Raw genomic sequence first — 18970 nt, forward strand, 5'->3', positions numbered from 1 at the left:
AGCACCGGGATTACAGGCGTGAGCTACTGCACCAGCTAAGGCTTATCTTTCTTGACCCTAGTCACCCTAGTCACCAAGGGTGATGATTTCATTATCTGCAGGAGAGTCATAAGTGGAGCCTACTGCCAGGTTGTAGTAGATGTTCTTGGCCTTGGTGTTGTCTTTTGGGGTGAGGGCTTAAAGTAGAAGTCTCAGTGTGTCGTTTCTAGTTAGCAATCCTGCCTCTTAAAACAATAACAATGTGCACTTTAGAAAGTGATTTAAAACTGTCTCTTCCTTCTGTATTATTGTGAAAGAATTTACCTTTTAGCAAGGGAGTCATCGTCTTCAGTGTTTTTACAAAGGGGGTGGGTGGTGGGCAAGGAAGGTATTATAGTTGCCTGCAAAGGAGTGACACACAGCATGTCCTTTGTTTCATCCACCGCTTGTCCCGTGTTTCCTTTTTAACTGTTGTTTTACTGTTAGGTAAAGTGGCTTTGGTGATTTGGAGTATTTTTGTATCAGGTCATGAATTTTCCTTAATAACCAAGGAAACTTATGATTTTTCCTTCCCCTGGTTAATAGTTGTGTGTGTTTTATCCTTTTTGTAAGCAGACTTTGTCACAGCCTAATGTCTCCTCATCTGTTACAGTAGTCACCAAGTTTTCCTGCTGAGAGTTTGGAAGCATTTCTTTCCCAGTTGTGTTATTTTCAACATATACCCAGTTCTGCTTTCCTTTATCTTAAGATTCTCAGCAACCTCCTATTTTCTAGATTCGTTTTTTTTTTTTTTTTTTGCAATATTCTTCCAGAAACAGAAGACACACATTATAACAAGTTTGAAATACCCTACACACATACCTACTGTGTCCTACATTTTCCCCCTCTTTTTTCGTTGTCCATGTTCCTGCTAGTTTCTCTCCTTTAAGGTTCATGACCTAATATCTGTAGATATCAGTCACTCGGCATGTGATTCACAGATGTTAGTAGCTATGGAGTCATATTTGAGGAATTAGTGACTAAAATAGAATAGTCACTTCTGTCTTATTTCAGATAGGTATGTGTGTCTCTGTGTAATGTGGCTTGGTTAAAATTGACCCTATATAATAGAGTAGCTTTAAATGGAAATATATTAAAATAACTGTAAAAATAATTCAAGGAGATGTGACAGGATTTTTGCTGCAAATGAAATAATTTCTCACTTTCTAGGTGGTTCAAGGAAATAAGATGAGTCTATATAATTTGTTGTTATATTTTAGTTAATTTTGGTGGGGACCGTTTTATGGTCCTTTACCATTTATTACCTTCATCTTTGTACTCTTTGGGAGAGATGCCCTGTGTTTGTTGTAGTTCTAGACATTTCTAGAAATATGATTTCTTTAAAAAGCCTCCTCTTCCTAAACATTCAGTATTTAAGTATATTTATTAGCTCCATTAGTTATAAAAATGGCAGAGTTAATTTACTGAATTTGAAGGTGTCAGACATTTGAAGAAACAGTTGAAGAAAATGCCTCATGTTGTAATTTGACTTCCTTTTAAATTATATGTATATTGTATATTTTTATTGGAAACACAACATGTGATATTTATGAATACATATATATGTTAAAACATTTTAACTGCAAGATGTGAGAACAGGGCCTGAGTCACTGCTGGGTTCTAGGCATGAGTTTGTAGGCAGAGAGCTTCATTTATATTCAGAGTAGTGGCACTTTTAGCCAAGAAACTCTTGGGGAAACTATTAGGAAGAGGAATGTAGACTCTGTGTGTGTATTTGGTGGGGAAGAGATTTGTAAGAAATCTGTAGTACGCATGTCAGATATTTTGACAACCATTACTTTAAAATATTTTCACATATATATTATCCTTGTTATATCAAGTTGTGTTTCCAGTATTATCACTGTGTAATGTGAAAGTTTAGTTTAACCCCGATTTGATACCTTTCCCCAGAGCTGCTAATAGTTTGTATTTCCTTTCAGTCATTTTGCTATGTATTTTTATATTGAATGTGAAATTGTATAGTTTGTGTGGATTAAATAAATAACATTTAAAATATGTCTTGGAGACACAGCTTGTATCAGTTCACATAGAGCTATTCATTTTAGTTAATACGTTGTACAGTCAGTCCTCCATATCTGTGGATTCAACTAACTGTGGATTGAAAATATTTGTGAAAAAAATTGCACCTGTACTGAACATATACAGACTTTTTTTCTTGCCATTATTCCCTAAACAATATAGTAGGACAACTATTTACATAGCATTACATTGTATTAAGCATTAGAGGTAATGTAGAGATGATTTAAAGTATATGGGATAATGTGTGTAGGTTATATGCAAATACTGTGTCATTTTATATCAGGGAGTTGAGCATCCATGGATTTTGGTGTCCTTGGAAGGTCCAGGAACCAGTTCCCCACAGATACCATGGGACGACAGTATTCAGAATAGTGCTAGTAGAATCGGCCAGGTGTGGAGGCTCATGCCTGTAATCCCAACACTCTGGGAGGCTGAGGTGGGTGGATCATCTGAGGTCAGGAGTTTTGAGACCAGCCTGGCCAACATTGTGAAACCCCATCTCTACAAAAAATACAAAAATTAGCTGGGCATGGTGGCGCATGCCTGTAATCCTAGCTACTTGGGAGGCTGAGGCAGGAGAATCGCTTGAACCCAGGAGGCGGAGGTTGTGGTGAGCCAAGATTGTACCATGGCACTCCAGCCTGGGTGACAGAGCAAGACTCTGTCTCAAAAAAAAAAAAAAAGAAAAAAAAAAAAATGATGCTAGACTCTTTCTTGGGTCCTTGAGTTTCCGGCAGTGTTGCAGCACACGTTTGCATTTCCCTAGGAGACATACCTCAAAGTGGAATTACTGGGTCACATAATAAGTGTTTCACATGTTGATAGTTATATCCAAACCATCCTCCAGAAAGTGTGCAATATGAGAGTGCTCTTTTTCTCATTCATCACCTACTTGATTCCTCAAGTATCTTAGATGTGAGATTCTTGTAGATGATCATCTGATATCTCATTGCCAAATCATTCAGCACAGTTATCGATTGTCAAAATCTTTCTGAAATAAACTATGACTAATATACTTGGGAAAAGTTTATGTTTATTAAGAGGTCACTGCTCATGTATCCATTTGTAGCATTTGTATAGGACGTTTTAACTTTTTTATAGGATCAGTCCATGTTTAAAGATTATCACAGAGGGGAACTTATGATATACTTCAGGTTAATCTGCTGTTACATAAACTTTGTAATCAGGTAATAACATTTGAGAAAATGCCTCATGGTATGGTTTGATTTCCTTTCTTTTTGCCTTTAGAGTGTACAAAAAAGACAAATTGGTATTCACTTAAAATGATTATTTACTGCACTCTAGCCTGAGTGACAGAGCGAGACCCTGTCTCTAAAGAAGAAAAAGGCAATTTTTACATTGGCAACATGTATTTCTTCGTGGATTAAGTCAAATTTCTTCTTCGTATATTTACTTCACACATTTTGCCACATGTAAGCTGTACTTTGTGATGGGAACTCCCCTGCCTGGAGATGGCAGGATTAAAGTTCCTCCTGGGTCTGTCTACCACTGACAAGAGTGAAATCATGGCACAGAAAGGAAGAGTTGGGAAGACTCAGGTTTGAACCACAAAGAGATGCGACTTTATGAGCAAGTTACTGAACCTGAGAATCAGTGTCTCTGTGTGAGCATGAGAGTTTTTGTGAAAAGTAGAAACACTGTGTATTAAGTACCTGAACATACTAAGTAACTTGTAACAATTATAAGTCTTTTAACAACCTTTCTGCCTTACAATGCTTTGGAAATCAATTTCAGGACGATTTTTAGGGGAAAAAGAAAATTCTATTTGTAGCAGAACCAACTTTGGCATACCTGGGGGAAGTGGTGGTATAGTAATAATTTGAAACATTTTTGAGCATTGGGCACTGTATAATTAAAAACAAACTGCTATTGCTGAACCATTGTGTCTCTTAGTAAAGTGATTAATTTTAGATAGCATTTCATTAGTTCTAAGTTTTCTTTTAAAAAAGCTTGCTTCTATTTCTGGCAACATGGAGGATTAGAAGTGCCTACTGATAATAGTTCAGCTAAACATGCTAGATGATACATTACACACACACTTGTGCATACTGTATCTTAATTTATATATACACATCTTGAAACACATATAAGTGTTTTTAGTAAATAGTTTAGTTGGTGGGAGAGTAAAGGGATTTTTCTAAGGCCTGCGTCAGTTAGTGCTGTAGATCCAGTGTGGTCTTTGAAAGTATCTGCCGGTTCCTGGTGGCATAGACCCTGAGTTTTGATAGGCAGTGAACATGGGGCACAGATATAAAGGCTGAGGCCGGGGGAGAGGACAATAAGAGACATGTGGATAGTGTAAGAACTCCCGAAGAGTGGCAACATCCTCCCCGTGGGAGCTATTAAAAAGAATTCGTAAACACAGGACCACACTCACACTGTTCTGGAGCTAGAATTCATACTATTTGGTTTAGGAAGGAAAAGGAAAAAAAAGCTTGAAGTTTAAAGTGTATTGGTAGTGAACCCAGCATAAGTGAACACATATCTTCTCTGGAAGAACTCTCCTTAAACCAAGGCTCAAAGATTCCCCTCAGATAGAGTGCCAACGACATGACCTCATTCTAGTATAAATGGACTTATGTGGAAACAAGCTACCCTAAGTGACAGTCAGCAAATACAACAAATTACATAAACTCTCAGAGATTACAGATACTAGAATTACCAGGTGTAGACTAAAATAAGAGGAGATAGAAAATATGATGTGGGATGAAGAGAATCAAAGCTGGCCAAGCAGGTTTGGAATCAAAGGGATCTGTAAATGATACATATATGGTAATTTAAAATTTACAGTGTAACATATTAAGCAGATTAGATACAGTGAAGGGGATGACAAAATGAAAGATATGCCTAAAGAGACCTAGATGAAAAATAGAGAAGAAAGGGTAAGATGTGGAGGAATAGAATGCAAAGGTCTTACATGTTGAATCAGCATCCCGTAGAAAGGTACTAGGATGGAGGATGCCCAGTATGCAAAGGTAATGGTTGAGGACTTCTACAAATTGGTGAGTCCTCAGATAGAAGCAGCCAACGAATACTAAACTAGAGAAATCCTAGTACTAGACACAAGGCAGTAAAACTAGAATATTGATTGATGGGGGCAGGAGGAGAGGAAGCAGTTACAGAGGAGAGACAGATAACCCAGAAAGAACTGGCTGACAGATGGCTTATATTTTAACAGCAAAAGCAGAAGCCAGAAGATAGTGCAATGATAGCCTCAAAGCGATGAGAAAAAAAGTCATCAATTTAGAATTCTGTACTCAGGAAAACCATCATTCAAGAATGAATGTAGGCTGGGCACGGTGGCTAATGTCTGTAATCCCAGCACTTTGGGAGGCTGAGGCAGGCAGGTCACTTGAGGTCAGGAGTTCGAGGCCACCCTGGGCAACATGGTGAAACCCTATCTCTACTAAAAATACAAAAATTAGCCAGGCGTGGTGGTGCATGCCTGTAATTCCTGCTACTTGGGAGGCTGCAGCAGGAGAATTGCTTGAATCCATGAGGCAGAGGTTGTAGTGAGCTGAGATTGGGCCACTGAACTCCAGCCTGGGTGACAGAGTGAGACTCTGTCTCAATTGAAAAAAAAAAAGAGTGAATGCAAAATAAAGATATTTCAAATGAAAACAGCTAAAGGTGTATCTGTTTTGTGCTTTTTAACTTTGGAGGGTAGGGAGGAGGAAAGGAAGAAAGTCGGGTGGTGGGAAGAGATCAGAGATGATCAGCTGGGTTCTTTGTGATTTAACCTCCTTCTGAGCCCCAAAATACTAAATTAAGAAATGCTTTATATGAGTTGATTGCTTTTGACGCTGATGAAGGCTGGATTTGATTGTGTCTTTGTGATTTATGGTAGGCTGAACATGGATGTGGATGTTGGAGCACAGAGGTAGAAGAATGCTCAGTTGGGGAGGGAACTCACATGCATGGAGGCAGGCGGGTGCAGGCAGATGGCTATGAATGCTCTCAGTGCCATGATATTGGGGATCAGGCCAACTTTAATCGGCTCTGAAAAAGGGGTGCCCTGGCTGACAAACGTGAGGGAAAAAACATCATAAAGTTGCCATTTGAAATACAATCCCAGGCCAGGTGCGGTGGCTCACGCCTGTAATCCCAGCACTTTGGGAGGCCGAGGTGGGCAGATCACCTGAGGTCAGGAGATCGAGACTAGCCTGGCCAACAGGGCAAAACCCCATCTCTACTAAAAATACAAAAATTAGCCGGGCATGGTGGCACACACCTGTAGTCCCAGCTACTCAGGAGGGTGAGACAGGAGAATCGCTTGAACCCAGGAGGCAGAGGTGGCCATGAGCCAAATCATGCCACTGCACTCTAGCCTGGGCGACAGAGCGAGACTCCATCACACACACACACACACACACACACATATAATCCCATTCATAGTGAGTTATGTAGTCAAAATCAGTGTACTTAATAACTGAAGCTTGCTTACTGTTCAGTAGACTACCACTCAGAGTCAGTAAAAACAGCAGCATTTCAAAATACATTTTTCTCTCCATAAATTTTCTTCCTGAGAAGATTTTCCTAAGATTTGGTTGGAAAGCTGGCTCACATTATTACTGTACTGTGCTTGCCTTCATCAGAGAGGCTATAACGAAGTGAGATGGTAGTCTAGGATTGGTTAAAATCTAGAATTGGTTAAAATCTAAGGGCAGGGTTCTTAGGCCAGGACCATAGTCTTAAACATTTCAGTGAAGTCACTATGATGAAAACAAACTGCATTTGGGGCCGGGCACGGTGGCTCATGCTTGTAATCCCAGCACTTTGGGAGGCTGAGGGCAACAGATCACATGAGGTTAGGAGTTCCAGACCAGCCTGGCCAATGTGGTGAAACCCCATCTCTACTAAAAGTACAAAAATTAGCTGGTGTGGTGGTGTAAGCCTGTAATCCCTGCTGTTAGGGATGCTGAGGCAGGAGAATTGCTTGAACCCAGGAGGCGGAGGTTGCAGTGAGCCAAGATTGCGCCACTCCACTCCAGTCTGGGCAACACAGTGAGACTCCGTCTCAAAAAAAAAAAAAAAAAACAAAAAAACCATTTGGGCTACTCCTTGGGATTTATTAGATCACCCATACAGATATTTAGTCCATTTGTGAATTCTGGCCATAATAAGATATCTGTAAGAGTTGTATCTCCTAGAGACTCCAATAAAGAGTTAGATTTATATGGAATATCAATAATTTGAATTTCCCTTTTTTTTATGCTTTGTTCTGTTTGCTTAATAGAAATAAAAGAGCATATTATGATCTGTTTGGTAAATTACTATGGATAAAGACGCAGACATTGAGATTGAATAGAATTACCCCTTTGTTTTTAATCCCTGTCAAAGTCATAGCCAGACTTCTTCACAAATTCTATACTGAATACAATATGTTTTTGTATTCAGTGTAAAAAATGGAAACCAACGAATGAAATCACTCTATGGCTGATTCAGAGCTGTTTAAAACGATTACATTAGTTTGCAGTTTATGATTTTGTAGCACAGTGTAAAGGATTTAGTGAAACCTCACTTGCTTGGCTTTGAGAATATTTCTGTGATTATGGTTATGTTGGCTTGGTGGGCTTTGACAGTCCTTGAAATTGGCTTTTATTAACTTGTATGCTTGTCAGTAAAACATTGAAACTATAAAATGTGCAGAGCTCTGCTCCAATTATCTGATTTAAAATTACTATTCATATTGCTCCATTTTGTGTGGTCAAATAGCAAGGTTAAAAAGTGATTTATTTTTTCCTCCTTTACATAGACTAAACCCAGAATAATTATTGGGTTTAATTATATAATCCCTGGTTGGCACAGGAAATTACAGAATTCTCTTTCTTAGGCATGTATCTGATTACAAAAAGACAGTCAAAATTCTTGGTAGAATCATATATATATATGTATATGGGTGTGTATATATGTGTGTGTGTATGTATGTGTCTATATATACACGTGTGTGTGTGTGTATATATATATATTTTTAAAGTAATCTTTTCTTTCCCACCCACCGGCAGCTGCCAGACATACGCACGTGACTTTCTAGTATGTGTGTTAGGAGGTTTTTCTCCTGTCTGAATTCAGGGAACCAACATCTCCCTTAAATTCCTTTTGAACAAGGCAGAATGTAATAAGTAAATTACTTAAGAGCTTGTCCCTCTTGTTTTTGTTCTTATTCTTACGTAGGGAGAAGTGGTGGGGAGATGCATTCTGGTTATTTGCATGAGCATCTTTTCGTGGCATTACTTTCACTGTGCCTGATGTGCTTGCCTCTTCTGCATCAGTGGCTCATTCTGTATAAGCAAAACTTAGATCTTGAATTTAGTGAGCTCTATTTTTCTTTTCTCGGAAGTGCCATAAAATTAAGTTTTGGAAGCATTCTGTCATTTTTAGGTGGGGAAGGTGATACTTAGATGTTTATAGACTCTAATATTGAAAGAAACAAAAGCACTGAATTTGGTGGGAAATGCAAGGCAAGATGTGTGCCCATTTAAAACACTAAATTTTTTTCTTTTTTTTTTTTTTGAGATGGCATCTCCCTCTGTCACCCAGGCTGGAGTGCAGTGGTGTGATCTCAGCTCACTGCAGCCTCCGCCTCCCGGGTTCAAGCAATTCTCCTGCTTCAGCCTTCCGAGTAGCTGGGACTACAGGCGTGCACCGCCACGCCTGGCTAATTTTTGTGTTTTTAGTAGAGATGGGGTTTCACCATGTTGGCCAGGATGGTCTTGATCTCCTGACCTTGTGATCCGCCTGCCTCGGCCTCCTGAAGTGCTGGGATTACAGGAGTGAGCCACTGCGCCAGGCCAAAATACTAAAATATTAATATGGATGGAAAAAAGCAATCAACTTCTGAGTGTTCCCAAGGAGGTATTACATTATTCAGGGACTAATCCTGCAAGTGGAAAATAAAACTTAAATCATGGTCACATAAGTGTGTATGTAATAAAGTCAAGGCAATTTATGCCAGTTATGACTTGTCAAGTATCATTCTTCTAACATTTTAGAAATGCTTGGCAAGTTTATTCTCATGACACATTACCCATCCTGAAAGTTTCAATAAAGTGATACTGTATAGAAATCTGACCTCAGGTCCTTCTTGCACTCTTTAGTGTTCCTGTCCTAATTGTCCCCTCACCCTACCCTTCTAATTTCTCAAGCTGGAGGGAGGCAGTTGTGTACACTCTGAAGCGAAGGAGCAGATTTATGAAATCAAGAATACTTTTGGCTCCTAAGAGAGAAAAGTAACATTTGTCTTCTTTTTCTTCTAGGTTGTCCTTCTACTCAGGCCACTCTTCGTTCTCCATGTACTGCATGCTGTTTGTGGCAGTAAGTACTCTGTGTCTATTGACGTTAGGTTATGTACTGTGTGGAATTAATGTGCTTAGTATCAGTGTCCTCTCCTGTCCTAATAAATTAGCCAGTGGCAAAAAGTGAAACAGATAATCTGCAAATCTGTAAGTTTCATGCTAAGAATTAGTTGATGTGTGCCCTTACTTTGGGACATTTCCTGAAGTGGTTTTCTGGAACACACAGCTTCTGTGTTAATCACAGCGGATAACTAATCTGAAGGACTGGGCCAATGGGCTGCTGTTGCTTGTTAACCTCCTTCCTAACTGGGAGCCACTCTTCTCATCTCAGTGTGGGTGAACAGCAGCAGAGCTTCTTTCCTCCTGGGCTCTGCTGTGGTGAGGAGTTGGTTTTGATCATTGTAAGTGAAGGCAGCTGTCTTTGTTCCTATTTGAGCAGATTTTGTTTTCCTCCCATTTTCTAAAACATTCCCAGACTGCTCTGCAAGGGACCAGAAAGGTTTCAACTTCTGGGAAAGGCAGTTGCCACTTCTGGAGCCTGTCATCTATACAACTTCCAGGTCCAGTTCTGATGCCAGCCTGTAGAGCAGCAGCATGGCGATTTGCACTTGCATCATACAAAGCTGGCAGTGAGGACTTAGGAAGATTTGCACCCACATTTTGCATATCAAACTAGAGATGAATATGTAGTTTTTTGAGAGTAACTAATGCAAGACCAGGCTTCAGGACACATTGAAGGGATTTTTAAAGGTCAATTTTAGTTGATTTTTTTTTATAATGTTCTCTTTACATATAAAGTATTAATAAAATACTGTATATTTGGGTGTATTAATATGTCCTGCATTATCAATGTTTTGGGGGAAAGGAGAGGAGGGGGAGAAAATCTGTACCCTAACAGATCAGCTATAATTTTATCTCAATTTTCTTTATAAGTGGATTTTTATACAGTTATCTTCTGTGTAAATCTGTCATTTCCTGTGTTTTTCCCTTTGATCACATTAAGTGCTGTATGCTAATTTAATGTTTAGATTTAAAATGCACGATATGTAATGTTGAGGGTAAACTAATGGGAATTAGTGTCAGAGATAATTTAAAATGTTTTACTAGAATCTTGCTTTTATTTGAAAAACCAAATTCCAAACATTAAAAGAATATATAAATTGTAGATGTGTTATATGAAATTCAAATTCAGCACTTCAAGCCATTACAACAGCTGATTTTCAAAGCTTTCATCTTACATTAATTAAATTTTGTGAGGAAGCACAGAGTATGATTCAGCAGAATTTAGGGCTTCCTTTTTAAGACACACACTCAAATGTTTCTGCAGGTGGGGCATGGAAAATGTGACTTATCTGAAGGTAGTTAGCAGCAAATACTATTCTGATCTTTTATCTTCTGTTCATTTATGTTATTAGAAAAAAATCAGCATTCTTCTTAAGTGAGACAACATATTTTTTTCTTTGTAATTAGAGCATGAGGACCAGGGCAGACCCGGAAGGCTGGGCAATAGCTAGAGCCGCTACTATCCTGAGAGCTCTTCCCAGAACATGGGCCTGTGATTACACCGAAGGGCATCTGAATGTGTGGGCATGCTTTGTACGCCCCGGGCTAGACCTCACTAGGTCTAGCTTTTGTCTCACTAGCTTTTGTGGTTTTTCGTTCACCTGTGTGTGTTAGTGTCCAAGTCCTTCTTTATGAGAGACCTGGGAATCTGAGTTTTGATTGATCATGATGATGATTTGCATTTTACACTACTTTTATTTTTGACTAAATTTCCATGAAAAGATGAGGGATGATTGCCAGTGTTTTACAAGTGAGGGAATAGGCACCTTGGGAGGGGGCTGCTGAGTTCTGTGAGCTCTGTGGGGTCTCTTGATAGTCAGGATCCCATGCTGTATTGATTGATTGATTACTTGGTCTGAACCCTAGTCCATTTATTTTGAAGGTTAATTGATGCAGATCTCTGGAAGTAAAATGGCATTCTGGAAGTGACTGACATACAACTTTGACCCACTGTTTGTAATTTTAAAGAAAATTCTCAGATATAACATATTCCATATTTTATCATTTTCTGCTCTTCTTCCTTCATCCTTCTCAGAACACCCGTTATGTGTGTATAATTGGTCAAATAGAAACTTGCACTGAGGGCTGTTTTGTGAAAGATTAAAATTACTATAGAGAAGATGACATTGATATATAGAGGGCCTCAGTGGCAGGCCTGCTCAGTGGACATGCAGCCACATATGAAGGATGTCAACTTGGGAAAATGACGTCAACCATAGTGTGGTAATTGGGTCACTATGAACCAACTGTGTTAAAAGAACAACTTTAGATAAATTTAAGGGTTTCATTGGGCAAGGAAGAAACGACTCTCAAGTTGGGCAGCCCTCAGAATCACAGCAGATTTAGAATGACTCTACTGCTTCTAAGTGGTCAGGGAGAATTTATGGACAGAAAAAGGAAAGTGAGTACAGAAAACGGAAGCGAGGTGCAGAAACTGCCAGACTGGTTACGGTTTGGCCTGGGAGCCTTATTTGAGCGTGGTTTGAATGGCTGTGAGCGGTTGAAATATGGCTGCCGGGACTGGCTGGGACTCAGCTATTGTTACAGAAGCACATTCCTGAGTCAGGCTTGCAGGTTTACTTACCAAATTAAGCTGTTCTTTGTACAGAAGAACTCAAGTATGTGAGCAGGGGGTTTTCAGACCAGATTTTAGTTTGATTTAACAGATGTAAAGTTATAATGTCAAAAAAAGAAGCCTAGATAAATAGATTTGTTGTAGACCAAGACCTTTCTGGAGAAGAAAGCAGGTCAGAGCAACCATGCACTGCATTTTACTGACTCTAGGTATTGGAAATATTTGCTTGATGTGGATGTAGGCCCCAGCTTTTATTTCAGCCCTGAATACACAGATCCTTCTTTTCACATTTATGTACAACCTTTTTTTTTTTTTTTTTTTTTTTTTTAAAATAAGACAGAGTCTTGCTCTGTCACCCAGGCTGGAGTGCAGTGGTGCGATCTTGGCTCACTGCAAGCTCTGGCTCCTGGGGTCACGCCATTCTCCTGCCTCAGCCTCCCGAGTAGCTGGGACTACAGGCGCGTGCCACCATGCCGGGCTAATTTTTTGTATTTTTAGTAGAGATGGGGTTTTACCGTGTTAGCCAGGATGGTCCCGATCTCCTGACCTCATGATCCACCCACCTCGGGCTCCTAAAGTGCTGGCATGAGCCACCGTGCCCAGCCTATGTACAACATTTAACCTCTAAGGCCCACCCCCGAATTCCTTGGGCAATGACTCATCTTGTTTCTCTGGGCATCTTGGCATGAGTCAGCCTCAGATTTGGGTAGAGATATAGTCAATTTAAATCCTCTCCGAGGATAGTCTTTGATAGCCAAAACTTCCCTGTCAATTCCCAACACCCAGAAATTAACTTCTAGTTAAAAATGGCTCTTAAAACACCCTGACCATTGTTCTTCTCTAGCAGCCAGTGCAGCCCTGCACACTTAACTGTGCCAAGAGAGAGTCAGCATCAGTGAAAACCTCCCAGGCCTGCGGGAGCTTAGGGCAGGGCTGCTTTGCACATAGCCAGTTTATATGCTTAGTGACTCCCCGTGAACTTGGCTGAATGCCAGAGATTCCAAATTTATTTGATTATTCAGGAGAACAGCCATGGTATGAGTCTATATTTTCTTTCAATACAATGAGGAGTGCTAAAATACTTTTCCTGAGACCATTCTATTTAGGCTATAACCCCAGATTGTTTATATCACTGCCTGTTAATGAAATTCCTGTATCTGTGCTTCAGCCAGACTCTCCTCCCTCCCACAAAATGCCTCTTATCTGGGCCTTGCCTCCTGCCCTGTGTTTAGACAGTGCTGCCCACCTATCTAAATCCACTCAGACTCTTTCATACTATCCACTTTCCTTAAGATTCGTATAATCCCTCATTTAGCATTCACTGTATACTACCTAGCATTGTTGATATTTCGTGATGTTTTCCAAACTTGATTATTGCTGAACATTGGGCAAATGATGAACAACATGAGTTGTGTAGGTCCATAGCCTACACAAATCTTGCCTGATTTTGAGGTGGGATTCAAGATCTAAATGTAGTGCCTCAGTGAACCCTAAAAATGGTGAAATAAAAACCCAAAGAAGACTAAACTGAGGCTTGCTTTCCAGTGTTCTTCTGGCCAGATCTGTCATCAAATGTAGGTGGAGCAATCAATTTGGCTTGCCTGGCTGGTCATAAAAGCACTATTTCAAAATAAGTAGACGAAGGTATATTTCTTTGTGTTGAGCCTGCTGTTGTTAGTCTAGTTCTGGCGTTGGCTTTTTTTTTTTTTTTAAGTAAAAGGTCAGATAATAAATATTTAGGCTTTGTAGGTCACATATTCTTTTTTGGAAAAAAAAAAAACAACTCCTTAAAAGTGTTCTTAGCTTGCAAGCTGACCCCTTGACTCTAGTTTAAAATGGGGGGGGGGGAACCCTCTTTATTAACAATATAATATTTAGAGGCTATGAGACAATAATAACATTTTACAGTTAAGAGGTGTTAACAAGATTAGTCAAGGAAAGGCAAAATCGAATAAAACAGCTTCAAAAAATGTCTTGTTCAACAATTATTTATTTTAAAGGTGAGATATTCAAATTAGATCCTTTAATGGAAGTTAAATGTTTCAGAAATTTCAACCAAAAATGGTTATATCCTTCCTGTCTTAGTTTGGGCTGCTGTAACCAATTGCAGCAGACTGGGTGGTTTATAAAAAACAAGTTTCTCAGTCTGGAAGCTGGAAGTCTAAGATTAGGGTGCCAGCATGGTTGGGTAATGGTGGGGCTTTCTTCCAGGTTGTAGAATGTCCTCACACGTTGCAAGGGGCAAGGGAGCTCCCCTGTGTCTCTTACTGGTTCATTAATCCCTTTCATGAGGGTTAACCCCTTATGACCTAATCACCTACAGAAGTCCTATTTTCCTAATCCCATTGCCTCGTGGGGGTTAGGCGTTCAGTATACAGATTTTGGGGTAACACAAACATCTAGGCAATAGCACCACCCTTCAGTGATAGTGAAAGAATGAAAGAATGCTTAAGTAGTATCACAGATGTTGAATTTTCTAGTTTTTTTTTTTTTTTTTAATATTAACTTTTACACAAAAGAAAAAATGGGCCTACCCTGTAATTTGTTCCTGATGTGGCTCCGTGTAATGAAGAGTCTTCCGTTTGTTTTGACCAGGTCTTCTTTGTGCACTATATAAAACTATCCTGAGGCCCTTCACAGGCGGAGCCACACATTTTGGAGTGTTGGTTTATTAGTCTGTTTTCATGCTGCTGATAAAGACATACCCAAGACTGGGCAATTTACACAAGAAAGAGGTTTAATTGGACTCCCGGTTCCACGTGGCTTAGGAGGCCTCACAATCATGGCGGAAGGCAAGAACGCGCAAGTTACATCTTACGTGGATGGCGGCAGGCAGAGAAAGCTTGTGCAGGGACACTCCAGACCTTATAAAGCCATCATATCTTGTGAGACTTAATCACCGTCACAAGAACAGCATGGGAAAGACTTGCCCCCATGATTCAATTACCTCCCACTGGCTCCCTCCCACAACATGTAGGAATTCAAGATGAGATCTGGGTTGGGACACAGCCAACCCATATCATTTGGGATTAGGAGGAAGGCCTCTGCACTTCTCAGTGAAGCATTTGCTGCTTGCAAGGGGAATGGCCAGCTTTCTGCAACCCTCCTTTCTGGGCTTGAACACCTGGTTATTTTGAGCAATGCGATGCTTGGTACCCTTATTGCTCTAAGAAATAGGAAATGGCTTGTATGAATCTCTAGTAATATCAAGCTAAGAAGCTTTCTTTTTTTTTGAGATGGAGTCTCTCTCTGTCGCCCAGGCTGGAGTGCAGTGGTGCGATCATGGCTCACTGCAACCTCTGCCTCCCGGGTTCAAGCAGTTCTCCTGTCTCAGCCTCCCGAGTAGCTGAGTAGCAATAGCCTCAGGCGCATGCCACAATGTCTGGCTAATTTTTTGTATTTTTAGTAGAAACGGGGTTTCACCATATTGGTCTGGCTGGTCACAAACTCCTGACCTCAGGTGATCCACCTGCTTCGGCCTCCCAAAGTGCTGGGATTACAGGTGTGAGCCACTGCGCCCGGCCCTCTGTCTCAAAAAAAAAAAAAAAAAAAAAAAAAAAAAAAAATTATTAGAGACAGTAGCTTGTCTCCATCGTATTTTGAGTGGAAAGCTTTACTTTGCTGAGAGAGACAGAATACATGACCCAGCACTAAGCACTTATCTGGGGTTTTCCTGAGTGGGTACTGCTTGATGAGAGATTCTAGCCTCTGAATCCCTCTCAATCCTAACATTCACCTTTCTGGTAAAGGAAGCTCTAAAGTAGCACATTCACAATGAGAAATAGGGAAAGGGAGGAAAGGACAGAATCGAAGCAATAACCTGCAGTTCTTCACTGAAGTGCTCCCCAGAGGCAAAGGCTTCCCACTATGATAATACAGTGACAGGATAAGTCCCAGGAAGCTTTGATGCAGAACAGCAAGATGAACAAGGAGGAAAAGAAGTGCAGCTAGCAGGACTGCCAATCGTGCAAAGGGGGTTTATAACTAGGACAATCATAAAGCAGTAGGGGAAGACTTCCTGCAGACCAGAAGTCCTACCTGGAAGAGAAGCTCAGGAAGTTTACCATTGCTAATTTTGCTCTTCTGGAGAGAAAAAAACGCACCTGGAACCTTCCTTTTCTCAAGGGCCAGTAGCGATGCCTAGTTTCAGTGAGGGCATTCCTAGAGGATGTTGGCAGATTCCTAAGGCTGATTCCTCTCACAATAGCTTCTGCTTTTGAAAACTGGGCTGTGTGCAGTCAGTGGTGTTATCTGATTTGCTCTGAGCTCTTTCTTTGAGTCTCTCTAGAAAGATACAGGGAGGAACAGGAATAGCCTAACTATGGTTTCCTTCTGAGGCCTCAGGGTTGACTTCCTTGCCATATGTTGTGTTCCTGTGGTATTTGTATATCCAGCCCGTTTTAATAGATGAAAATGGGGGAGGGAGGAGTGTGAAGGTCAGGAGAAGTATATGATATATCTTTGTTTTTCCTGTTAACCTTCATTTTACATTTGCATGTCCTGGAAACCCATGTCTCTTCCTTACCTGTTCTAGTGTGTGTTCCTGTACATTACAGCAGGGATCACAGTGGCACACTCAAGTGTTCTTTTGACAAATGACATTTACTCTTGCTGTATTTCAGAACAGCCTCCAAATTTGGGAGCAGAGACTACAAATAGTAGAAGTAGTCATCCTTTGTAAGCAAGGAAGGAAAGCATTTTTTGGTATGGGCAGCTGACTGGAGATTCTCCCACATCCATTCTCCCTGATCCAGGTGATCTCTTGTATTAATACCCTTTAAAAAGCCCAGTTTCCACTGCACATATCTCCCTCAGGATAGTTCCCTGGATTAGGCCCCCTTTTCTGCCTTCCCTGGTGGCTGTACTAATTTATATTCCGAGCAGCAGTGTAGAAGAGTTCCTTTTCTCTGCATCCTCACCAGCATCTCTTTATGTTTTTTTGGTCTTTTTAATAATGGCCATTCTAAATGGGGTAAAATTGTGGTTTTGACTTGCATTTCCCTGGTTAGTGATATTGATAATTTTTTCATACACCCATTGGCCATTTGTACATCTTCTTTTGAGAATTGTCTATTCATGCCCCATGCCCACTTTTCAGTGGGAGTATTTGGTTTTCTACCATTGAGTTAGAGTTCCTTATATATTCTGCATATTGGCTCCTTGCTGGATAAATACTTGGCAAATATTTTCTCCCATTCAACAGATACTTTATTCTCCTGATTGTTTCCTTTGCTGTGCAGAAGGTTTTTAGTTTAATATAATCCCATTTGTCTATTTTTGTTTTTGTTCCTCTGTGTTCAAGGTCTTAGCCATAAAATCTTTGCCCAGACCAATATCCTGAAGCTATGTTTTCTTCTATTAGTTTTATTGTTTCAGGTCTTACATTTAAGTCTGTAATCCATCTTACTTGAGAGATAGGGGTTCAATTTCATTCTTCTGCATATGGATATCCAATTTTCCCAGCACCATTTATTGACAAGAGTGTCTCTATTGTATGTTCTTGGCACCTCTGTCAAAAGTCAGTTGGCTGTAAATACGTGGATTTATTTCTGGAATCTATTGTTTCATTGGTTGCTGATGAGTCTGTTTTTATACCAATACTGTACTGTTTTGATTACTATAGCCTTGTAATATGAAGTCAGGTAGTGTGATGCCTCTAAGCTTTTTTTTCATTTTGCTCAGTATTACTCTGGCTACTCTGGCTCTTTTTAAATTCTGTATGAATGTTAGGATTTTTTTTTCTATTTCTGTACAAAATGTCATTGGTGTTTTGACAGGGGTTGCATTGAATGTGTAGACTGCTTTGGGTAGTTTGGTCATTTTAACCATATTAATTCTTCTGATCCTTATGCATGGGATATCTTTCCACCTGTTTCTGTTCTCTGCATTTTCTTTCACCAGTGTTTTGTAGTTTCCTTTGTAGAGTTCTTTCACCTCCTTGGTTAAATAGATACCTAGGTTGTTTTTTTTTTTTTTTTTTTTCTTTTCTCTTTTTGTAGCTATTGTTAATGGGATTGCTCTCTTGATATCTTTTCTTTTCTTTCTTTTTTTTTTGAGACGGAGTCTCGCTTTGTTTCCCAGGCTGGAGTGCAGTGGTGCGATCACAGCTCACCTCCCAAGTTCAAGCGATTCTCCTGCCTCAGCCTCCCCAGTAGCTAGGATTACAGGCATAGACCTGGCTAATTCTTGTATTTTTATTAGAGACAGGGTTTCACCATGTTGGCCAGGCTAGTTTTGAACTCCTGACCTCAAGTGATCCACCCGCCTCGGCCTCCCAAAGTGCTGAGATTACAGGTGTGAGCCACAGTGCCAGGCCTGACCTTGATTTCTTTCTCTGCTAATTCACTATTGTTGCATAGAAATGCTAGAGATTGGCGGGCATGGTGGCTCACACCTGTTAGTCCCAGCACTTTGGGAGGACGAGGCGGGCGAATCATGAGGTCAGGAGATCAAGACCATCCTGGCTAACACAGTGAAACCCTGTCTCTACTGGAAATGGAAAAAATTAGCCAGGCGTGGTGGCACACACCTGTAGTCCCAGCTACTCAGGAGGCTGAGGCACGAGAATTGCTTGAACCTGGGAGGCGGAGGTTGCAGTGAGCTGAGATTGTGTCACTGCACTCCAGCCTGGGTGACAGAGCGAGACTCTGTCCAAAAAAAAAAAAAAAAAAAGCTAGAGATTTTTGTATGTTGATTTTGTATCCTTTAATTTTGCTGAATTTATCAGATCTAAGAGTTTTTTGGTAGAGTCTTTAGGTTTTTCTACATATAAGATCACATTGTCTGCAAAGATGGACAGTTTGATTTCCTGTTTTACAACTTGGATGCCTTTATTTTTTTTCTTTTCGAGACAGGGTCTCCCTATCACCCAGGCTGCAATGCAGTGGCACGATCTCAGCTGACTGCAAGCTAATTGTCCCAGGCTTAAGCAGTGATCCTCCCAACTCAGCATCCCAAA

At 40.3% G+C, this 18970-nt stretch overlaps 1 protein-coding gene across 2 annotated transcripts in view; it reads left to right on the forward strand.

Annotated features, from left to right (window-relative positions):
- PLPP1 (phospholipid phosphatase 1) overlaps nt 1–18970 on the forward strand; it is a 108775-nt gene that overhangs the window by 82417 nt on the left and 7388 nt on the right. For both annotated transcript variants that reach the window (XM_007972598.3, XM_007972589.3), the window contains exon 4: nt 9336–9393. In XM_007972598.3, coding sequence (XP_007970789.1) covers nt 9336–9393 — 58 coding nt within the window. The remainder of the gene's footprint in view (nt 1–9335; nt 9394–18970) is intronic.

Source organism: Chlorocebus sabaeus, chromosome 4, assembly GCF_047675955.1.
Source record: "Chlorocebus sabaeus isolate Y175 chromosome 4, mChlSab1.0.hap1, whole genome shotgun sequence".
Taxonomy (NCBI): domain Eukaryota; kingdom Metazoa; phylum Chordata; class Mammalia; order Primates; family Cercopithecidae; genus Chlorocebus; species Chlorocebus sabaeus.